The 24,986-nt window shown below is 41.0% G+C and overlaps 1 protein-coding gene across 3 annotated transcripts; it reads right to left on the bottom strand.

Annotated features, from left to right (window-relative positions):
• Positions 1–1,168: 1,168 nt before the first annotated feature.
• Cnot8 (CCR4-NOT transcription complex subunit 8) lies at positions 1,169–18,531 on the bottom strand. Of its 3 annotated transcripts, XM_047556835.1 has the most exons (8): positions 18,399–18,525; positions 17,340–17,529; positions 13,106–13,312; positions 11,422–11,615; positions 9,230–9,391; positions 7,839–7,983; positions 5,970–6,080; positions 1,169–2,619 (listed from the first exon to the last, which is right to left on the bottom strand). In XM_047556835.1, the coding sequence occupies exons 3-8, from the start codon at positions 13,220–13,222 to the stop codon at positions 2,470–2,472; spliced, it is 879 nt and encodes a 292-aa protein (XP_047412791.1). In that variant the 5' UTR covers positions 13,223–13,312; positions 17,340–17,529; positions 18,399–18,525; the 3' UTR covers positions 1,169–2,469. The 3 variants fall into 3 exon arrangements, with proteins under 3 accessions (XP_047412791.1, XP_047412790.1, XP_047412792.1); XM_047556834.1 differs by lacking the exon at positions 17,340–17,529 and having other exon boundaries at positions 18,399–18,531; XM_047556836.1 differs by lacking the exons at positions 17,340–17,529; positions 18,399–18,525 and adding an exon at positions 18,219–18,313.
• Positions 18,532–24,986: the final 6,455 nt, after the last annotated feature.

Genomic DNA, 24,986 nt, shown 5'->3' with positions numbered 1-24,986 from the left:
AATACTCCCTGAACATCTACCGCACTGACATCAGTGACTCATACCTTAAACTGTATTTGTGTGAGTTATCTGCAGTCTGACAACACAAGGTAGATTGTAAACTCCAGTGAGGGTAGAGATTGTCTTCTATGTTTTGACCCTAGCAAGTGTCTAGTATTTAGTAGGTGCTCAATGAAAATTCACTGACTGAATAAACAAGAAAATTAACTCATTGATAGCTTTGACTTACAAAGAGCTCTAAACTGACCTCATTCATTCCAGCTTTGGCTTGTGGTTGACAGCCCACCATACCAGTTTAACAACACAAATTCAAGAACATCAGGCAGTATCTATAGGACTGAACTACACCCAAAGTTGACCCCTCCACGCCATCCTTTTCTGAGGGTAACCACTTCCACACAATGCAAAGCTGTGGCCATTTCTAACAAATTTGTGCTCTTTTGTTAAAACCACTTTAATAATCTCTTCTCCCATGCAGTGACCAGACCCCTACTCAACAACCCTTCATCTCAGCATTTCTCCCAATGTGTAATTCTGTTCTCAGTTGTAGAAAAGATAAGTCCCTATTTTAATCAAATTTGGAAGGACATCTGTAAAAGACTTGAGTCACCAGCATGCCAGGGTACCTTGACTATGAACCGATGATTACAGCTTTCCAGATCTTAGGTAATAGCTTCTTACATGTGACCTCGCTCCCAGCCAAAATTCTAGATCTGCTGGGCACAGTGGTACATGCCTATAGTCCCCGCTATTCAGGAGGCCTGAGCCCAGGTGTTCAAGCTTGGCCTGAGCAACAGCAAAACCTGAACTTAATACAAACTTTTAAAATTCTGTATCTGTTCTGGACTTGTAATTCCACATTTTTGTGCAATAGAAAAGGCTGAAGATAAAGCCATGAGCCAAGTCTAGAATACCTTAAGTTCAATATGTCCTAAAGAATTCCATTAATTAGCAATAAGCTAATCCATCACAGATAATGAGTGGCCCCAGAGAATAAAGTTAAATTGGTTTCCTGGCGAAGCCCAACAGCAGGGGGTATGAAGCAGATAATTCTGTACACAGGTGCTCATTAGCAAGTTCCTACCAAGTGCAGTGCTTTGTATGTAACACAATAATAAAGGCAAGACCCTCCCATGTCATTCCATCTTTCAAAGACCAAACCTTCATACCGGTGGTTAAAAAAATCTTTATTTTACAAAATTAAAAACATAAATAATATTTACAAGCATCTTAAATACCAGCTTATAATACTTGACATTTTTTCATTTCAAATTGAGTTTTCCATAAGCTTTTAAAATGCAAGGCTATTCATCCACTTCAGCGAGTTACCGGTTTTTATTTCCGCCATTCCAGAGGTTTTTGGTTTTTTCAAAACTCCATTCTGTAGTCATTCAAAAAATCACAGTGTACTTTTTAAATGGTTAGTTTTAACAAAACAAAACAAAAGTCCTGAGCTTCCTATTCCCATTTGTGGGATATTACTCCAAGAGATCTCTCTAAGCCAAGTTCCTTGACTGCCCTGTTTATAACTACTGTAACCTTCTTAAAAAAATCACATTCCTGGTACTCACACTAATCCACCTAACTCCTCACGTTTGCTGAAAGGAAAAACAGGGAAAATGGAGAAGAGGTTGGAGAACACAGATGACCGTCTGAAATCACATTATTAAAAATATAATGTGCGTAAGACCCCAAAATCTGATGTTACTCATTTCCTTCAGGATCGAATTCATTATCTGAAAACTTAAAATGACCTCAGATGATGCATGAGTGAGAGCAAATCTCAGTGGCACAGTGGAACACAGACTTCAAGATACTTCAGTGGTCAACTTAATGTCCAACCTGGAGTTGATCGTGAATGAAGGGTGGTAGACAGATTATGTAAAATTGTCTTCGAATTTCAGCAATGGGCAATTCATTCCATATAACAGTACATAAAAGACTACCAAAGTATGAGGAAAGCAAATGTCCTCAAGAAGGGTCAAAAAAGGAAAGGCAAAGCCTCAAGATGTATAACCCACTTCCCAAGAACACCATTTGCCCTGGAAGCACTCAGCTCAGCTGAGAATCTTAGCAAGAATCTTCCATCAGAGATTAGCAACAAATTTAAAAGAAAAAAAAAATGACAACAGGTAAGAGTTATATACATTTTACTAGTTTGTTTCAGACTTGTCCTGGATATTTAAAAAGGTGTCAAATGAGCCCTGGATGCTGGTGGTAGGAGGCAGCTGGAGAGGAGAGGCGTGGGGATGAGGAACAGGGAAGACTCGTTTACAAATTCAGAGCAAACTCCCCTCTTCTGGATCTAAAATAAAGACATCTTCTGTCTTCATTAAAACAAGTCTTTCTGCTCAATGCAGATGGTGGGTACAGTTTGCTCAAGTGTTCTCTCTTGGGGAAGATGAGTACACAGTCAGCACAGGAAGCACCACTCTGAGATCGGGCCCACCCAGCAGAGCCTGGCTGCCGTCACTGCTGCATGTTGTTGATAATCGCCAGGATGCTCATCTTCTCCTGGGCAGAGTCCACATCCTCATTCTGTTTCTGGGCCACTCCCGTGCCTAGGCCATAGAGCCGGCCACAGTACTTTGCATCATCAATACTGTCCTCAAAAAACAACTGCAGAATAGGATAGAGAACTGCAGTGAGAATCAGGCCAGGAGTCGCGCCAAGTCTAAACACTAGCAGCACATCAACCCCTCAGCTCTCTAAAAATCAAACTAACTTCAGAAAAAAAGAAAAAAGAAAAAAAAAAAAAAAAAAGGGGCCTCCGGACCTTTCCCGCACATAGTCTTTTCATTCTTCTTTCTCTAAATATAGACTGTCTTCGAAGCAAACTCCGACCTCCCAGGAATGTGCTTACTGCCTGTGCTGTGCTGCTTAGTACCGCTGCCCCTTCTCTTTCACAGTGGCACTACTGGGGGCAAGATGATTCTTTATTGGGCAGGGGCAATCCAGTGCATCAGGATGTTTAGCAGTGTTCCTAGCCGGCAGCACACCATCCTCCCCCACCAAATGTCTACATTACCAAATGTACTGGGGGAGCAAAATCATCCCCAGTTGAGAACCACTGACCTAAAACACTTCTGTTATGGTTTGGATCTTAAATGTTTCCCCCAAAGGTCATACTGAAGCTTGGTCAGCAGCCTGTAGTACTACTGGGAGGTGATGGAACATTAAGAAAGAGGGGCCTAATGTGAGGAAGTAGGTCATTGGGGAAATGCCCTTCCCTTCTCTCTGCTTCTCAGCCGCCGTAAAATGAACAACCTCCCAATGATGCTGGTCTGCCATAGGTCCAAAAACAATAGTCAACCAACCATAAACTGAAACCTCCAAAAATATGAGCCAAAATAAACTGTTCATCCTTTAAGTTGATTGTATCAGGTATTTCATCACAGCAATGAAAAGCTAACTAACACAGAAAGCTGATAACTGTTCCTCACAATATGGATCAGAGTCTTTGGAACTGGTTTGCAGGAGGAAATTGGAAAACTAGAGGAAAAAGAGGCTAGAGAAAGTCTAGATTGCTAGAAGTGGAGATTAATGGGCAATTCTGGTGGGAGCCCAGAAGACCAAAATGCTGATGGGAATGCAGACAGTGAAGGCTGTGCTAATGAGGTTTCAGAGAAATGACTCTGTTGGGAAATGGATTCAAGTTCATTTGTATTACATTCTGGCTAAGAACTTGTCTCCATTTTGTCTGTGCCCTGAAACTTTATAAGAGGCTGAGTTTAATGATGAAAGACAAGTTTATATGACAGAGAAAACTTCGAGAAAGCACAGCATTAATACTGCTGGCTTTTTTTAGCCAGATCTACAGTGAGAACTGAGCAAAAATCAGAGAAGATCTGGAAAACTTGCAATCTGACCAGAAAAGAAGTCCATTTAAAGCTGGGCAAAGGAGAATGTGGTTACCAAAAAGATTAGTGCCATTAAAAGGAAGCAAAGTACTTAGCACTAGGACAATACGAAAGATGCCTTGAGGACATCTCAGGAATCAGCAAGATTCCACCTAAAGCAGACTCAAAGATTTGAGAATAGACCCCAGAGTTCCCTGCTAACAGAGGTGCCTATGAATTGTTTTTCTTATTTCCTTTGTTCAGCTATCAAAGCACTAAAGCTGTTGCAGCTGTGATTCAAATGAACCCAGGAAGAGCTCAGGCTAGCCATAAACCTTGGCAGAGTCCATGTGATGCTGACTTTGCATGCATAATGCAAGAGTTATGGTATCACAAAGGCTTCTCCCAAGATTCAAAGGAGGGGGCTGGGGAGATAGCTCAGTTGGTAAAGTGCTATCTCCTTACAAGCACAGGGCCCTGGGTTCGATCCTCAGCACCGCAAAAAAAAAAAAAGATTTCAAAGGAAAGCCTGGGAACCAAGCAGTGTATGGCAGGGTCAAATGCCTGCAAGCAGCCCCTGACACATGAAGGTGTGATACATGAATTTGTGATAGTAAAGCCAAAGATGCAATGGAGGTCCCAGGAAGTTAGATGCCCAAAACAGGAAATATCTACTCAGGGAGGCCACAAACTGTCTACCAAGGGAAACTACAGGCTGCAAGCAGAACCGGCCCAAAAGTGGTCACATGGTCTGTAGCCATGACAGCAGAGCTGCCCAGGTTCTTTGGAACTCATGTCATGCCACCCTGTGCACAGGATGCTGGACATAGAACTATAGGATTTAATGTTAGCCCTGCTCGTTCTCAATCTTGGTTTGGATTAGTCCTTCCCTTTCCTATGCCCCTATTTCTCCCTTCTGGAATGGGAATGTTTACCCTATGCCATTTTATCTTGGAAATATGTACTTTAGTTTTTTTTTATTTTTACAGGGGCTAAAAGCTGAGTTTTCTTTAAGTCTTGGGAGAGTTTGAACACTGACTTTGGAGCAATGCTCGAAATACAAGAATCTGAGAATTCTTGGAGATGGACTGAATGCATTTTGCATTGTAAGATGGACATGAGTCTGGTGGTTAAACTCAGAATGTTACAGCTTAGATCCTGAATGTCCTCCAAAGGCCATGTGCTGAAAGGCTTGGTCCCCAGCATGTGACATTTCTGGGAGGTGGTACACCTTTAGGAGGTGAAGCCTACTGGAAGTAAGTTAGACTTCTGGGGATGCTCTTGAAGGGGATACTGGGACTCTGGCCCCTCCTTCTCCCTGCTTCCCAGCCACCAGGAGGTGCACAGATCTCCTCCACCACCCTCTCCCAGAGTGTGCCTCACCACAAGCCCAAAACCAACAAAGTCAATAACAACGGGCTGAAACCTCTGAAACCGTGAGCCAAAATTGACTTCTCTACCTTTAAGTTGAATATCTCAGGTATTTTATTACAGTGAATAAAAGCTGACTAGCACAACCTCCCAGAACATAGTTAACAGCTGTGGTTTACGACTAGGAATAACAAAGAGGAAATGTATCAATTAATCTAATTCACTTCTCAAAGGTGTCAATAAAATTTTCATTTTTCAATTTTTCAAAGCAGTTTCTCACTCCTCTATCTCTTCAAATATATTTTAAAACTTACTCAAGTGGGTAAGAAATCAAAGGAAATATTCAGTGTTTATTAGGAGCTATAGTAAACTTGATATACTTAACAATTAACAGAATTCAGCAATAAATAAATGAGTGGTCTAACAAATGTATTCCTATTCTTGAAATAAGAAAAGCAAACAACTGAAAAGATTAGAGCAGCAAGGAACACCAAATATACTCTGGACTTGAGTATGCTTAAGAACACTTGAGTATTCTGAAGTGGTTCCCTCTCAAACTACATTTGATTATGTTGGCACACCATAATAAACAAAAACAACTGCTCTCAGAATGGCCACTGACTTCCAACAGAAACTACAAAGGTTTGACAAACAGCCCACAAAGATCTCCAACCTCCTCAGCCTTCAGCAAGTTAGCTGCCAATCCACTTCTAAACAGCAAATCCCTTCAGAGAGGCCCTTGTAGTCAAAAGAGTTTACCTCTTTCATCCTGAAGAATGCCATTCCCGTCAGCAGTGAGTCTGAGCCTGCCTGGTGCTGCCTTCCAATTCTCTGCAAATCCAACTGATCAGCAACTTCCTGAAGACCTCCCTGGAGATGTCCAGAAAACAATATTACAGACCCAAACCTGCCCTATTGCATTCAACCAAGTTCACTCTCGAGTTCACTTTATTATGGTGGCAAAAGTGAGGCCATTTACTTAATAGGCCTCCCAATACTCTTTTTGGTCCTTAACTCTTTCCTTGCCTCCAACTGATATACTGTGTTACATTCTGGTTTTGGGTCCTTTCTTTTCTACATTTTTAACATAGAAAAAGATTAAAGAAATGATAAATGCTGATCCAATTCTAGACAGCAAATCTCTTCTGCCAACTATTCATTAGGGTAGTGACTTCTTGAACTTTTAGGGTTAAGAACTCTCTGAGAGGAATTATTTTTAAAAGAAGGGATGTAGAAGATGATGAAACACAAACACAGGTCTTTTCAGACTTTCTGCCAAGCCTGTGGCACTTTATCATTAATTTCTAGATTATCTGGGGAAAGGGGAGTGAAGTTTCAGAGGTCAAAGGCCTTGACCCTTTTTGTGTGTCTTGTATATATATTCCTTGGTGTCCACTATCAGAAAAGTTAGTTGAGGGGAGGTCTGCAAACTCTCACTTTATGTTTTCTGTATTCCATAATGTTTCTTTACTCTTGAGGAGCTTGACTTTATGAGAAATTAGGGGGCTTGAGTCATTAAGTATTTTGTATTAAGGCAATAAGAATTCATATATGAATGGGGTATTTTACCAGTTAAGACTATTTAAGAGTTGAGCCGGGTGCACTGGCACACACCTGTATCCCAGCAGCTCGGGAGGCTGAGGCTGAGGATCGTGAGTTCAAAGCCAGTCTCAGCAACTTAGCAAGGCCCTAAGCAACACAGCAAGACCCTGTCTCTAAATAAAATATAAAAAAGGACTGGGGATGTGGGTTGGTGGTTAAGTGCCCCTGGTTCAATCTCTGGCACTAAAAAAACACAAAAAAAACAAAACTATTTAAGGGTTGACTATTTTTAAAAAAAAAAGAACAAACCCTTTTTTTACATACATGTTTTTTGTTTTTATCTTGGGGCAGGGGTTTGGTTTTGGTGATCAATCCTTGGGCCTCACACATGCTAGGCAAGTGCTCAATCATGGAACTACACCCAGATCCTTTTTTTCTTTTCTTTTCTTTTCTTTCTTTCTTTCTTTTTTTTTTTTTTTTTAAGTTTTGTATCATGGTTTTACTAAATTATCCAGGGTGGTCTTCAACTTGTGATCCTCCTGGATCCTAGTAGCTGGGATTACTGGCATGTGCCTTTTCTCCTGATTCTTTATGTTGTCTTAAAAACCTAACTTGTGGGGGCTGGGGAGATAGCTCAGTTGGTAGAGTGCTTGCCTCGCAAGCACAAGGCCCTGGGTTCGATCCCCAGCACCACAAAAAAAAAAAAAAAAAAAAAAAAAAAAAACCCCCAACTTGTGGACATTAAAAAAAAAGAACCTTCTGAGAATCTAGGACAGTACAGAGCCCATCTCAAATACACTGAACATACACCTCACATTGCCAGTTATTTCACTAGTTTTATGGGCCTCAGGTGAAGAACACTGCCTTGCTGCCTCAGGATGAGAGAAACAGAGAACTCCCTTCATGTGCAGGTCACCTGCATGGACAACTGCCACACAAAATCCTGTACCAATCAGTTCTGTGTGACACCCTATCTAGCAGAATGCTGGCACCTACCAGACACTCAAGGATGCATGCAGAACACACAGCAACAAAGCAAAATTTTCTGTTTTTCTCTTAGCTAATATTGATAAAAATATAGTATACCTTAAGATTTTTGCAACTCTTCATCAGGTATTTCACATCATAAATAGATGGGAAGAAAAGATTCAGAATATGAAAGAATTCATGTTCTTCTTCTGGCAAACGAGAATCTGTAAGCAACTTTACCATGTAGCCAAAATCATAGCCACTACAAGAGAGAATAAAGCAAGGAAATTAAAAAAAAAAAAAAAAAGCAGCAGTTACCAGATCCCAAAGGTCAACCTCTTAAAATGCTATCTTATGTTAGGAGCTTTCAATCTCCCAAAATAGTATGCCCTATTGTACTGTGAAGTTTCTACTAAGTTACATATAACAGGATACTGTGGAACATATACAACAGAACCCAAGGATTTATAAATGTGGATTTTTTTGGGGGGCAGGGGGTGGTACTGGGGATTAACTCAGTGGCACTTTACCACTAAACCACACCCCCAGCCCTATTTTATATTTTATTTAGAGACAGTCTCACTGAGTTGCTTAATACCTCACTTTTGCTGAGGCTGGCTTTGAACTTGCAATCTTCCTACCTCAGTCTCCAGAGCGACTGGAATTACAGGCAAGTGCCACTACACCCAGCATAAATGTAGATTTTATTCATCAAACATCTAAAAGTCCCAGGTGTGGTTATGCATGCCTGTAATCCAAAGGCTCAGGAGGCTGAAACAGGAGGTTCGCAAATTCAAAGCCAGCCTCAGCAACTTAGGGAGGCCCTAAGCTGCTAGGGAAACCCTGTCTGGAAATATGAAAAAGGGCAGGGGATGTGGCTCAGTGGTTGAGTGCCCTTGGGTTCAATCCCCAGTACCAAGAAATAAAAAAATAAATAAATAAATAAATAAATCCAAAAGTTCTGAAAAGGTAAAATATACTTCCTAACAGGAATTTGCATTTTCAATATTTGGAAAACTCCAAGACAATTGAAAAGACAACCAACTGTGTAATCCTTTTCAACCTCCATCTTTCCACTTGGAAACACACCCACTGATGGCCAAATGATGGGTCCAATACTGTGTAAAACAAACCAGTATGAGCACCAACGTGTTCAGTGTTTTCTGAAAAAGTGAAACATAAGTATCATTTGCCTTTTTTCTTTAGTAATGGGGACTGAAGCCAGGGGTACTCTACTACTGAGCTACATCCCTAGCCCTTTTTATTTTTATTATTGAAGCAGGGTCTAAGTTGCCCAGGTTAGCCGTGAATTTGCAATCCTCCTGCCTCAGCCTCCAGAGTAACTGGGATTACAGGAATGCACTACTGTACCCAGGTACAATTTTCAACTTCTAACTGCTGCTGATGAACAGAACAGAGCCAAGAGAACTGCAAAAATAACTAAGAATTCGATGCTGTGCTATAGTGTAGCCCAACACCAAGAAAGATACGCATTCTCTGAAACTGACCTGTGAAATGAAAGCCATTTGACATTGTCACAAAGAACCACTCCTGATGTCATAAGCAGCTCTGCAAAGTGCAGCGTGTCAATACCTTCCTCTTCATGCTTCTGAAATTGTAGTCCTGAGTTAGCAAGGAGGTCTATGGAATCCTGGGAGTACATGTCCTCTCTGAAAAACAAAGTGTTCTCCTAATTAGTTGGTGGATCATGAAACAAGCAGCAGGCAACAAGAGTACCACCAACTTATATTTATAGTACACGTATTCTTGAAATACTTTTCATAATTTAAAAATAGATCATTCGGGGCTGGGGTTGTGGCTCAGTGGTAGAGCGCTTGCCTGGCATGTGTGAGGCCCTGGGTTCAACCCTCAGCACCACATATGAATAAATTAATTAAATAAAGGTCCATTGACAACTAAAAAATCATTTTAAAAAAATAGATCATTCATTTCTTCTAGTACTCCAGCAAGCATGTAAAGCAGAAAATCTTATTTCTGTGACAGATAAAAAAATAGAATTTTGCCCCAGCTAAATGTCCTAATTACAAAAGATCCAAATTTCCTCTTTAAAAAAATACATATTAATGTTGATATAATTCTACCCTACAGAAATAACTTTTTTTAGTACTATTTTTCTCTAACTACACATATATAGCTACATTCCTATATCTATGTACCACAGATTACCTTTCCAAATCAATACTTAATAACATCCTTTTTAACCGTGGCATAATATTCCACTGTAAAGCTATATTCATCAATTTAAATACAGTAATATTTATAATACCACAAAATACAAAAATAAGGAAATATATTAAGCTAAATAACTCCTTTTTCACTAGATTTCACATTGTTTCCAGATATAATTGCATGAAATAATCATAAAGAAAACCACTTTAATCTTCAAAGATTCACTCACTTCCTAAAATTATCTGAACCTCAGAGATTTCCATAACATGAATAACAGTCAAAAAATTATTCTTAACTATCATGTGTACCTAATGACCACTTTAACAAAGCAGTATTAAAGAAATAGGACCTGATAAAAAATACACTTAACACTAGCTCATACAATCAGCAAAATGACAGCCTCAATATTTTTTTCCTTAAAAAATAGACGTTTCAAGCTTCCTCCATGTGGAGCATGAATCAGAACTTCATTCCTTTTCATAAAATAATTAACATTATTTCACATGGACATACCACTTTTTATTTATCCATTTGACAAGTCATAGACATTTGCATTATTTCCTTTTGAGGCTATTATGAAAAATGTACTATGAAAATTTACATACAAGTTTTTTGCATGAATAAGTTTGCACTTCTCTTGAGCATAAACCTAGCAGTGGAACTGCTGGGTCATGTGGCAACTCTTTAACTTTTTGAGAAACTGTCAAACAATTATCCAAAATATTCCAAAGATTTCTACATTTCCCAACAGCAATGTATAAGGATTCTAATATATCCACACTTTCTCCAACACTCAATTATGTTATGCTGAATTCTGTTAATTATTAAATATTATTCTAAGCCATTATATCTTTTTGACTATAGCCACTCCAGTAGGTGTGAAGTAGTGTGGTTTTGATTTGACTAATTATGTTGAACATCCTTTCATGGGCTGACTGGCCATTTAGAAACATAGGGGAAAACCCCTATTCGGATCATTTGCCATGTGCGTGTTTTTTTTGTTTTTGTTTTTGTTTGATACTGTTTTTGTTTGTTTGAGTGAGCCCAAGAGTGCTTAACTACTGAGCCACATCCCCAGCCCTTTTTATTTTTTGAGACAGGATCTCACTAAATTGCCTAGGGTCTTGCTAATTTGCCATCCTTCTGCCTCAACTGCCTCAATAGCTGGGGTTAAAGGCATGAACCACCATGCCTGGCAGCAATTTTTAATTGAGTTGTCTTCTTTTTTTTTTGGTGCTGGGGATTACATCTAGGGTTCATGCTACACAAGTTTCTACCACTGATCTACACTCTCAGACCAACGTTGTCTTTTATGTTAAGTTTTAAGAATACTTTAAGGGGGACTTTATTTTCTAAGATTCCCTATTCCATTCTCTGACTATTTTGTCCAACATCTAGCTGGGTTCAGTAGAAACAAAATTTAAAATTAGTAAAAATCAACAAGAAATCACAGTCTGCAGTGATAATAGCAGATCAACAAGTAACACTGAGAAATGTCTCAGAAACTTACGTAAGGTTGAATTTGAAATTGAACTGCCAAGTATTGATTCCAGAAGGATATTCTCCCTTCTCATTTGTGAATGTAAGGCCAAGCTGGATAATTTTTAAAAGGTCAACATTGCACCGCAGAAGTTGATACTGGTAATCTATCGAACTACGAAATTCACCAATTGGTCGTACCACAACACCGGGAAATTCTGTGTCCTAGAAAAGGAAAAAGCCTCTCATTAGGTTTCACAAATTAATAATTCAGAAATTAAAATTTACACAAATAAAATTTTGCTTCAATTTATAAAAGTTATATGATAAGCCCAACACTTGGGCACAATCTTTTAAAATAGTGATCTTTTGATATCTACTGAAGAAGCACTAGAACCATAAAGCTTTGCACAACTATTTAAAAATCCTAGGCAGCTGCATGCAGTGGCCCATGCCTGAATCCCAGTTATTCCAGAGGTTGAGGCACAAGGATTACAAATTCAAGGTGAGCCTTAACAACTTACTGAGGCCTGGTCTCAAAATAAAAAATAAAAGGGCTAGAGAAATAGCTCAATTATAGAGCACCCCTGGGTTCCGTTCCCAGTAGTGCAAAAAAAAAAAAATAAACAAACAAACAACTAAGGTAAGATGTAGAAGCAGTTGGACAACTGCAGACAGTTGATCAATTGAGAACATTCTAGATTGATAGTTACTATATAAATTAAAATAGACTACAGGGAAGTGAAATAGTCTTTCAGAAAAAAATAACAAAACACCACATTTTCTTTGAATAAAAAGACTAAACAGAGATCACAGAATTCTGAATACCAGGCTAAAGACTTGATGATATAGCTGGAGGCAGTGGCACACGCCTGTAATCCCAGTGGCTGGGGAGGCTGAGGCAGGAGGATCAAGAGTTTAAAGCCAGCCTTAGCAACAGTGAGATACTAAGCAACTCAGTGAGGTGAGACTCTGTCTCTAAATAAAATACAAAATAAGGCTGGAGATGTGGTTGAATGCCCCTGAGTGCAATCCCCAGTACCCAAAAAAAAAGATAACGACATAACCTCTAAAACACAAGTCACAAGTAACTAATATAAAAGAATAAACCAAGCTAGCTATGAAAACGGTAACAAGTAATGGGCCCTGGAGTAAAATAGCACATGCCTCTTACAAGAGACATTACCAAGATACCCTCTCCTCTCCAGCCACTGGATGGATATCAAGGAGGAATGCCAAATCTACATATTTTTTCCAGAGATGCCAGAAATCTGGAATTTAAGTGAGGGCTCATGATTTTTAAATGCTAGCAACAAATTTTTGAAGACACTATAGTCAACTTCACCCTATCAGTGGACCAGATACACCCTGTGGGCTGAATCAACTTCTGCTTTAAAGAGTTTTCAGAGTAACACTACAGAAAAATCTAAGATGCTAGAGATTACACCCTCCTCAGAGACACCTCATGCTTCATAAAAACAACACAGGGGCTGGGGAGATAGCTCAGCTGGTAGAGTGCTTGCCTTGCAAGCACAAGGCCCTGGGTTCGATCCCCAGCACTGCAAAAAAAAAAAAAAAAAACCAAACCTCCATGGAGTTTAACTTACCAAGACTTTACTGAAATATAATCTTTTTTTTTTTTTTCCCAAAATCTCACATTAAACATTCCTTAAGTCCAAACAAGAAAGTGAATCAAGTAGAATAGAGCTCCTTACCATTGCAATATAACTGTAACTGAGCACGATTTCTCGGATCTTCCTCATCTCTTCTTCTAGATTGCTGGCCCAGACTTCACAGATGACCTGGCTATTCTCTACAAGTGCTGCAGGCATCCTGAAGAAACCTGAGAAGTCACTTTTAGCTAACTATGTGAGAAGGTAATCCAGACAATGCTTGATCTGATCACCAATGTTTGATCTGATCTAGATTTAAAAATATATTTTGAAATCAATTAAGTTAGTACAGTAGTATGTCCACAAAACAAAAACATCAACATTTTGCCATGCCTTCATTAGTTTAAGCTAAAATGAGAACATCAGCATATTTACTTTTCATTTTATGTGACAAGAAAGCTTTCCTTTGGGGGCTGGGAGATAGCTCAGTTGGTAGAGTGCTTGCCTTGTAAGCACAAGGCCCTGGGTTCGATCCCCAGCACCCAAAAAAAAAAAAAAAAAAAGAAAGCTTTCCTTTGTCAAGACAGACAAACATGAGCACATGCACACACACAATTTCGTTAACCTGAAGAAACTAAAGTTATTGAAGGATATATACCCAAGCTGCCCTTCAGCAGAATTGAAAACACTTTAAACCAGTTTTCAGCACTCTGTAGACTATCTAAAGACTAAACTAGTCCCTTGGTCCACAAAATATGCCCTTTTCCATGACTTTGACATCACTTTGGAAAGAGAGCAAATCATGGAAATATTTCTTAAAGAATCACTTTAGACCTTTAAATGCACATGAGATCTCTGAAAGCCTAAAATAACGCAGACCTAAACTCTCACACTCAAGGGTCCACACTCTTGTCTTTACACCTGTGATGAATAAGGACATGGGACAACTCCTTGCATTCCCCTAGAAAGGAAATTATTTTTCCCCACAATCCAAGTCAAATACGACTGGAGACAATTAAATCTTTAGATTTATGCAACTAGATTATGAAGGGTAGGATTTAAACAGTAAAAACCAATTTTACTTGCTAATTTGAAACCTTAACAACCACAATGAAAATCAAAATTTAAGTTACTAATGTCTAGTTTTAAACACATAATATTGTCTAAAAAAAACTAGCAATTTAACAGTAAGAAGAAAGGCTGTCAGGTATAAATAATTTATGGTGTGCTTCCAGGATGAAACTGGGGAAGAGAAACATTCTAAAGACAAAATTAAATATCATGTGGCCTCAGGGTAATACTGTTATTACAACAAATGCAACAGGAGAGGCTTCAGTGATAGAGCTCATGTTTAACATGCTCAAGGTCCTGGATGGATCCCAACACCACAAAAAAACTCAAAAAGCATATTATGGCCAGGTACAGTGGACCATACCTGTAACTCCAGCAACTCAGAAAGCTGAGCCAGAGGATCACTAGTTCAAGATTGACAGACAGAAGACATACAGACATGAATGGTTGAAACATGGGATTAAGGGAATAATTCTGTAAAATGGGCCCACTGGGCTGACCCCCGACACACACACCTGTTTTCTTTTCCAAAAAGCAATTTATCTACACACCTATTTGGCTTAAATGGACTGAATATATCACATTCCTCAGCAAACTACCTGTCATCTGCAGGAGAATGCAGTCCCAAAATAATGTCAATAAGAAGAGTACAGGCTGGGGAGATAGCTCAGTTGGTAGAGTGCGTGCCTTGCATGCACAAGGCCCTGGGTTCAATCCCCAACACCACAAAAAAAAAAAAAAAAAAGAAGAGTACAAATTACTTTGAAGTGGGGGGAGGAACTTTTGTGATCCTTTCAGAGACCAGACCCCAGAATTCAGGGAAATAAGGATAATAACCCCTAACCATAAAATCTGTTAAGAACGGATTCCAATCACAATTGGTCAGAATAGGCCAAAGTGACCTACAGTGGTCATGGCAGTGGGGACTTGAAAGTCTGATGTCATTCTGCTCTTAAGAGGTGCGTTGGAGTTGTGGTTCAGTGGAAGAGCGCTTGCCGAGCATGTGCAAAGCACTGGGTTCTATCCTCAGCACCACATAAAAATAAATAAAATAAAGGTATTGTGTTTATCTACAACTAAAAAAAAATAAAAATTACAAAAAAAAAAAATTCAAGAGGCGGACCTGAGCAAGACTCTGGAAACTTCTCTAAGAGCTCAATAACTGGAACGCAGTCTTCTGAGAGGACACAATCTCTCCCTTGAGAGTATTCCCTTTCCCTTTTCCCATCCCTACAATAAACTTCTGCCTGTCACTCTGAACAACCTGTCTGAAATCTTTCTGACTTGATCACAAGAACCCGCAATTGAAAGAGGGCCTTCTTGCTGCCTCAGTATCCCAGAAGGCTCCAGCCCTATAACAAGATCATCCTGAGCAACATAACAAGACCTCATCTTAAGGGAAAAAAAAAAAAAAAAAGACCAACTTAGAAGCTTATTCTAAGGGCCTTTACTTTTAAGGCAAGTTCATCACATGGACCCAAGAACACAATATAATAGTGGGTTCTAGTGTATGTATTCAGGGCAATTTCCTAGAAACAACAAAATGAATGTGAATGGTTTCCAAAGGGCAGAGTAAGAAAAATCTTTGCTTTCTTAAGATTGGCAAATGGAACAATGAGAATCAGGAACAAAACAAAACTGTCACTCTCAAACAGCATGAAACAATGTACTGCTTTGTCAACAGTCCTTTAAGAACACTTATTCAAGGCACCCTACACTTATACATGTTTTTCTGAAATTATACTTATTAAACTTAAGTAGACTATATGGTACCTCCCCAACAAATACAGAGAGAAACTTCTTAGAATCCATTTATTCTCTTGTTTTTGTTCTATTAAAAGCTAATAAATTAACTGAGAAAAACAGCAGGAAAAACAGAAGTTCACACTGAACATGGAAGAATTCCACTATCAGACCATAATTAAGAACATGCTGGGAATCAGAATTTTAGATTTCTAACCATGCTTACGATTTTTCCCTGCAAAAGAAGTTAAAACTATTTTCTATCCCCATTTAAAGTTAAATCAGTGCCCTTCCTACTTCCCTCACAGAAAAATGTACTTCCTTTCTGGTGTCATTTCAAAAACAACTTCTTTAGGGGAAGTGCATATAAGTCTGGGACTTTTGAGAGAGGTTTCCACTTAAGCAAAAACCAAAAGTAACAAAAGAGAAATAGACAAAAATAAAGAAAGAAAGAAAGAAAAAAACTTGGCCTCCATTTACCAAATTGTTATAAAAATGCTCACCACTGTAAAATTAAAGCTGCCATTGTTATACATATCTGACAAATGGGGACCACACAAGAGAACATTGGCAAAGGCAAGACAAGAGGATCAGGAGGATCACAAATTTGAGACCAGCCTCAACAACTTAGTAAGGCTCTCCGCAATTTAGGGTGACAGGAAATCCTGTCTCAAAATAAAAAATAAGGATTGGGGATGTAGCTCAGTGGTAAAGTGCCCCTGGAAAATCTCCAATACCAAAAAAAATTTTTAAAAATCAAATCTGCAAGACAATCTTTAGCTAGAAAATCTGTGGGGAAATAGATAATAGCTTGCAAGTCCCTAAATGGGCCATTCCAAAACAAGAGAAATCACTCAATGGACATTTAACTTAGCAAGTCAGATTATTGTATGTAATGTCCAAAAAAGGAGAGGAGAAAATAGTGACTTAATACCAGCAACTGGCCTGCCACTTTCCACTCAGTGAACACCTGCTCCAAAATGAGCCTGAGACAGGAATCACAAACATGCTGTTCTCTTGGGTATATCTTCCTCCTTTTAAGCGTCTCAACGCCAGCATTTCACAGGCAGAGTGACTCCATGCCTTCCAAATATTTGTATAGCACAACCCCTTAAAGGAAACCTAAGTACTTCATCTGGGTTACAACCAAAGCAACAGTAACAACTTTCACAGCTGAAGGAAAATCTGACCGTGTTGGATATACTCAGAAATAAAATGGCAATCACAAACTTTGCACCTTCCTAAGGAATTCTTAAAGAAAATGCTGATTTTGATCATTTGCGAAGTTTGCCTCACAGGCTGACATCAAAACCTGACTCCCGAATGAGCTACATATGAAACTTTAAAAGAAAAATGTGGGGCTGGGGAGATAGCTCAAGCGGTAGAGTGCTCGCCTTGTAAGCACAAGGCCCTGGGTTCGATCCCCAGCACCCCCTGCCCCCCCCCAAAAAAAGAAAAGAAAAAATGTGTTCGCAGGCACACACACAACACACAATTACCAAGATCCCTGCCCTGTGCTGACCTGCAGTCATCTGTTCAGACCGCTCCTGATGATCTGTAAACTCCTAAACAGAGTTCCTTACTCATCCAGGAAAGCTCTGAAGAGCAACTAATGATAAAGCCAGCGGCAAGTTTCCTCTGCGAGCAGTCCAGAGTAGCAGGCTTGCTTGGGAAAAGTACATTTATACTTTCTGTTTTTTCTGGGTTTTAGCCTGTGTGCAAGGAAAAAAATAAACATCACTTCGCTAGACTGAACCTCCCTAGAGAGCACAGAACAAAGGCTTTGCCGCGCGTAGACAGTTGGAAAAGGAAGTAGATGCACGGTACAAGAAATGGCACCCAGGGTCCGCGCTAACCTCCGTCTCCGAAAAGTGTCCGAAGACACTGCCCAGAAAACCGCATTCGACCAGTTCTAAGACGACCGAGTGCCCCAGGACTGTGCACTCCAAAATGGCTCGGGTTCAGAAAGCCAAAAAACTGCAAAGAAAAGAGGTGAGGCTGCAAGAACTAAGGAGGCGGGCCGGCGAGTTAGAAGGGGGAGGCCCGCCAAGTTCCAAACTCAGGTCCTCTCCCGACTCCCGTAATCACTCCCTTCCCGTTCAGGGTCACCCTTCCACTTCGAACCCTCTCTCCCACTCACGCCGCCGCCCCGCTTCTAGCACCTCATTCCTTTATTTATTTTTTTTCTCCCTTGGTTAAGGCAAGGATATTAAAATTACAGGCCTTAGGCCAGACAAACCTAAGCTCACGTACTAGCGGTGTGGCTTTGAACAAAGTACTTAACTTCTTACACCTCAGTTTTCCCACCCTGTAAAATGGGTTGACAGGCAGCTCGGAAGACCGCAGTAGTGGCTAAGTAGAATGAAGGCTGTCGAGTGCTCCGTAAAGTCCTGGTACGCACCTTGAGAACAGGACTGTTGTGTCTTGCTATTACTACTACCGTTCGACGGGCTTCCTCCCCTTCTCAAGAACCTTGTCCGTCACACACGCCCCCACTCCGCTCCCACCCACAGGCCCCCGACCTCCTCCCACACTGCGTCATCTCACAGTCATCCGCCCGGTCGGGAGGGGTCCGACTTACCCTGACTAGCAGGGCCCGCTAAGCGCGGGCTGGCGGGCAAACCCCAGCAGCAGTAGCGCCAGCGGCAACCAAGCCCTTACCCGGAGTTCTCCTCCCTCTGCCCCGGATCTGTTCCTAGAACCGAGCGGGCCAGTGAGATAGGCGCTCTCGTGCCCAGAGCGGCCTTACGTACCGCCCACCCAACAACCCGGTTCTGCCACTCTATCCGCCCGATCCTCCCGACTCGCCTGCTCTCCTGCGTCACTCTAGGCGCGAGCGCGCGCCCGATCACGCCGGCTCCTCCCTCTTTGCGCGCCGCCGCGTTTCCGTGCGTGTTCTCAGTTGGTGAGCTAGCGAGTAGCACTGCGCAGGCGCAGGAGCAGTCGCGCGCGCGCGCGCGCGCGGTCAAAAAGGTGGGGTGGGGCGACCCTGGAAGACGCTTGCGGAGGACGGCTCGCTCTAGTCCGAGCGATTAGCAGCGCTGGCTCTACTCAATTTTGATCTCTATTTAGCTTGTCCTTCCACACGCCCAAGAAAAAGGCGTGGCCTCGAACGAGTCCCCCCCAGGGGGCGTGGCCCGGGAAGACCTAAAACCGCGGGACGGGTGTGGCCCGCCTAACCAAATCCCCCAAATTGCAATGCCCTATCCAGCTTTAAAGAACCGTTAAAATCCTTGGCAGGAGGGGATCTAGGGAAGTTTGTGGGGTGTAGCCTGATCCCGCCTTCTGTATTAATGCAGCCCCGGGGCCCCTGAGAAAACATCTACCTCACGGGATTCTTTATGGCATGCAGATGGGGGTGGGGCGGCACCCCCAAACCGAGTCTGCGTGACCGCAAGGCCCGCCCCCAGAGCCGCGAGGAGCGTTCCCATAGCAACCGGCTCGCCCCGGCCCGCCCGAGCACAAAGAGGACAAGGCCTCGCGGGCAGGCCTCGCCCGGGCTCCCTCGGCGTCCCGAGGTGTGCGCGAGCCCAGCAGGCGCGCCGACCTCGGTTGCTAGAGCTGCGCGGCCAAGCTCGCCCAGGAGGTCCCCTGGGCCCTCGAGGCTCTCGGTCCTGGCTGAAGAGAGGCCTCTTTGCCAGGCCTGCCCTTGGCAGCGTGTGGCCAAGCTGGGACGCACCACTGCGTCGGGCTTTGTGGGAAAGAAGACAAAGCACCGCCTTGGCGCACGCAGCTGTCTCGAGCCGACCGCCCTGGCAGTCCTCTCGCAAGACCCCGCCCCTGTCCCCGGGAGGAGGTGGGGCGGCCCCAGCAGGTCTAGTCTTCGTCCCAGGTGCCTCGAGAGGGCTGTTGGTAAGCATGCGACAACTGTACCCCTAGTGCCTGCCTCCCGTTCACTCCTGCACGCTGCACTTTTAAGCATCTTTCCCTGATGAGAGTCTCCAAAATCCTAATTCTTCCGCCTGTGCTGCATGCCAGCTTGGCATTAAGCGGCAATTTCAAACGGGCTTCACAGAAGCTAGTCTCCTGGGAAAAGAGCCCCATCCCCAGCCTCCTGGGTAAGAGCCTCAGTGACATGCTCTATTTCTTTCCTTTTCTTTCCTTTTCTTTCCTTTTCTTTTTTTTTTTTTTTTTTTTTTTTTTTTTTTTTTGGTACGGGGGATTGAACCCAGGGATGCTTAATCACTGATCCACATCCCCAGCCCCTTTCTATTTTTTATTTTGAGACAGAGTCTCCTTAAGTGGCTGAAGGCCTTTCTAAATTGCTGAGGCTGGCTTTGAACCCTCCATCCTCCTGCTCAGACTCAGGAGTCATTGGGATTACAGGCGTGTGGCATCACACCAGGTGTCACATGGAATTTCTGAACTCGATCACTCCCCTCCAGATGAGTGTTTTGGCCCCTTATCTATAAAATAGGGACACGAATAACTCCCAAAGATGTGAAGATTAAATAGTTAATAAATGGAGGAAACACCTTGCACCAAGGAAGAAACTTAAATAAATAATGGTATCTGGCTTGTCTCAGAAATAGTCAATGTTCTGAAATAGTCAGTGTTCATTAGCTTAGCTGCAAGACACAGTCCTTCTGTTGAGGCATACCGAATTGTTACAGAAAATAATATGACTATAAGACAGCTTCCCAAGAAAAAGGAGGGATGGTGTGGTTCTGGAAGTGGGAGCAGAAATTGGCCAAACAGTAAACCTCTCCCAGTGCATTCCTGATAACAATGAGCCCTAAAGGAAAGGGGCGGATATGGAATGCCAGGCCCTAAACCTTGGCCTTCCCCATGTCAAATTAGCCCTGAATGACAATGAGCAAGATTTGAATACTCATCCCTTCAGGTCTGGTTTTAACCTGTACAACTAGCCCCTGATGATCAAAACTGCACGCTTGGTTTCCAATGGTTACATCATCCTCATTGTACCCTATAAAACCAGAATCCCCTCTGTAACTGAGGGCCATTTTCCCATCCGGAAAGTGCATCTGAATGGCGCCCGAGTCCGCAAAGAAATAAAGGCTTCTCTGAATACGCTGAGGTCGGCTTCCTGTCCTTTGCGCTTACACATACTAGGGTGGAAAAGGCAAGACACTGCCCACTGTCATTTCTATGGGTTTCTAATATCCTTTTCACCCACTTGTAATTGGATTCAGTAGAGAGTAGCCCTATCAGGCAGGGCAGTACTGGGCTTGTGTGACTGAAACAATCAAGTCGGGAAACCATGTCCATCCCCTCCACCACCCCCTCCTGGAACTGGGTGTTTCTTTCTCAAATTATTAGAGAAAAAGATAAACCAAACACATATGGCTTACATTTCAGGAAGCATTACATAGTATTTACATTATAGAGGGTTTTATACTACATTCGTGCTATGGCAAAATTAGAACATTTGTGGAAATCAGTGATTCTCAATGGGAGAGAGGCCGCCAGACCATTGAGGGGGTAGTTGGAAATTAAATAACTTCATACTTGAAAAAAAGCCTATTGTTTTTAAATTACAAACTATAGAATAAGGTGTGGCAATAATAAATGCTGGAGAGGATATGGAGAAAAAGGAACACTTTTACACTCTATGTATGATCTATCAAAATGTATAAATGCCTTGTCATTGTAAATTAGTACAACCACTAGGGAAATAAGTGTGGAAGTCAAAATACTAGGCATGGAACCACCATATGACCCAGCTATACCACTCCTTGGTATTTATTTTGAAGAATTAAAGTCATCATACTATAATGATATATGCATACCCATGGTTATAACAGCATAACTCACAATAGCCAAATTATGGAAGCAACCTAGGTATCCATCAACGGATGCATAAAGAAATTGTGGTGTACATATTCAGTCATTTAAAAAAAAAAAAAGTATGTCATTTGCAGGAAAATGGACGGAACTTGAGACCATTATGTTAAGCAAAATAAGCCAAATTCAGAAGATCAAGGGTCACGTGTGTGTTTTCTCTCACGCGGAAGCCAAAGAGGAAAAAAATAAAGGTGAGAGGGTAGGTATCTCATGAAAATCAAAGGGAAATCAGTAGAGGAAAGAGAGTAGGGAAGAGTGAGGAAACCCTGGGAAATGATATTGACCAAATTAAATTGTTACATGTAGGCTGGGGTTGTGGCTCAATGGTAGAGAACTCAGGTGTGAGGCACTGGGTTCAATCCTTAGCACCACATATAAATAAATTAAAGGTATTGTGTCCATCTGCAAGTAAAAATATTTCTTAAGAGATAAAAAAGTTGTTACATTGTGTGAAAATATGTAACAACAAATCCTATCATTATGTACTACTATATACAATGCACCAATAAAAATGTGGAAAGAATAAAAGTAAGGGTCAAACAAATTTTCTCAGTTGGGCGAATATAGGTTTAAATTTTGAAAAATAATGGTTATAAATGGATCTTATTAAAAAGCACTCCTGGACTGGGGAGATAGCTCAGCTGGTAGAGTGCTTGCCTCACAAGCACAAGGCCCTGAGTTCGATCCCCAGTACCGAAAAAAAAAAAAAAAAAAAAAAAAAGCACTCCTTGGTTTATACCCAAAGGATTTAAAATCAACATACTACAGGACACAAACACGTCATGTTTACAGCAGCTCAATTCATAATAACTAAACTATGGAACCAACCTAGGTGCCCTTCAACAGAGTTGATAAAGAAAATGTGGTATATATATATATATATATATATATATATATATATACATATATATATATATATACATATATATATATATATATACATACATACATATATGGGAATATTACTCAGCTTTAAAGAAAAATGAAACTCTGGCATTTGCTGGTAAATGGATGGAGTTAGAGAATACCATGCTAAGTGGAATAAGCCAAACCCAAAACACCAAAGGCCAAATGTTTTCTCTGATATGCAGAAGCTAATTCACAATAAGGTGGGGGAAGGGAATAGGGAAGAATAGAATTGCTTTATATTAGGTAGAGAGGAGTGAAGGGAGGGGAAGGGGTATGGGGGAAGGAATGATAGCAGAGTGAAACAGACATTATTACTTCGTGTACATGTATGACTGTGTGACTGATGTGATCCTGCAATATGTATAATCAGAAAAATGAGAGATTACACTCTATGTATGATCTATCAAAATGTACAAATGCATTCTACTGTCATATACAACTAATTAGAACAAATTCAAAAATTTTTTAAAATAAAAACCAGTCAGGTGATATTCTTGGTCAGCCAAGCCTTCCTGTTATTCCCAGTTCTAAATAAATCTAGGGGGCTGGGGAGATAGCTCAATCGGTAGAGTGCTTGCCTTGCAAGCACAAGGCCCTGGGTTCAATCCCCAGCACCCAAATTAAATAAAGAAATAAATCTGGCAGGATGCACTTATTAAGAGTACAATATGTATAGGAAGATAAATATAAGTATGGGAAATATATTATATATGTGTATATAAGTAACAGGAAGATAAATATCTAAAACATGAGACAGAAGGTAAATGATTTCAGGTTAATAACAAGAAGTCATTCTCTGCGCCCGTACTTCAAAAACCTGTCTATTAATTCCTTTTTTTAAGTCCCTACCCCCCAGGTGTAGACAGGTCTGTCACTTTTTAGAAAGCTTTCAATAGATTTTATATTTGTCTTACATTCAACTGCAGAATGTCCCCAGTTGGTGCCTTTTTATTTATTTATTTATTTTTTTATTTTTTTTTTTTTGGTAGTTCCTGCTTTTGAAAATGCATTGTTCCTGCTTTTCCTACATAATAGAAGGGGAAAAAACAAACCTCTTCTGGCTCTTGGAAATTATCAAGGGATCATCTAAATTCCCCTAAATATAAAGCAAAGGTCATGTTTCATAATTAAGCATTTGAGTATTATTTTGATAATAGAGTTTCCATAGTCTGTTGTTGTTGTTGTTTGGTTTTCGGTTTTGTTGATTTAGTGTTGGTTCTAGGGAATGAATCCAGGACCTTGTGCATGTTATGCATGCACTCTACCACTGAACCAAACCCCAGCCCCCAGTTCATATTTTTTAAAATTTGGAAATATATATTAAATCTATTTTATGCAGCAAGGTGCAGTGGCACATGCCTGTAGTCCTAGTGACTTAGGAAACTGAGGCAGGAGGATCACAAGTTCAAGGCCAGCCTGGGCAACCTAGTGAGACCCTTTCTCAAAATAAAAAATAAAAAAGTCTGGAGAAGGCTGGGGATGTGGCTCCATGGTAAAGTGCTTGCCTGACATGCATGAGGCCCTGGGTTCAAATTCCCCTGCACCAAAAAAAAAAAAAAAAAAGAAGTTTTTTAAAAAGGGCTGGAGATGTAACTCAGTGGTTCAATTCCCAGTTGCACAAAAAAAAAAAGAAAATTAAAAGTAAGTAATCATAGAACTTTAAATTTCTAATACTGCAAAAGTTCATAAAAATAATTCTAACCAATAGATTCCCTAATTTCACAGAAAGGAATTAAATACCTCATTTAAGGTCACTCAGCTCCCAGAGATAGTATGGGGATTTGAGTTTCTGATTCCCAGGTCAGTCTGGGGGATTAAATGTTCACCCAGTCATTTTTGTTTATGGCCCATTTGCTGTGATCAGGGCCCTATGGTGACACTAGAGGGTATACACTGGTGAATAAAACAGACCCGGTTCTTGGCCACCTTGAGATTAACACTTGATGGGAGGGACTGACAAAACAAACATTCAAGTAAGAAATGAAAGATAATGAGAAATTGTGGTGGTTTTCTCCAATGAAACTAATGAGATTATGTGACAGAGAATAACTGGATTAGTGGAGACAAGGGGAAGAAACCTCATGCAGGTCAAAGAAGTCCTCTCTGAAGAGGTGGCTTGTAGGCAGAGATGAGGACAGAAGTACCTAACCAGAGAGAAAGAGGGGAGGAGCTGAGAGCAATGAACTTCAAGTGCCAGAGGATAAGAAACAAGTTCTGCAGGTTATTGGTAGTGATAAGAGGCCCTGGCAGCTGCGCAGAGGTGGAGCAAAGACAGAGAGGCTGCGGAGCTCAGGGAAGGTGTGTCTGCCGGGGAGCGTTGAGGTTGTATTCCTAGTGCGGTGAAAACCCTGGAGAATTTTTTTCTAAGTGGAATGACCTGCTCCAGATTTATGTTTGTAAAATTATTTTGACTTCCACAGACATGGAATAAAGACAGTTTTGTGGGGTTTTTTTG

Source organism: Sciurus carolinensis, chromosome 6, assembly GCF_902686445.1.
Source record: "Sciurus carolinensis chromosome 6, mSciCar1.2, whole genome shotgun sequence".
Classification (NCBI taxonomy): Eukaryota; Metazoa; Chordata; class Mammalia; order Rodentia; family Sciuridae; genus Sciurus; species Sciurus carolinensis.
The sequence above is the reverse complement of the archived record's forward strand: the minus strand, read 5'-3'. Positions and strand labels throughout refer to the sequence as shown.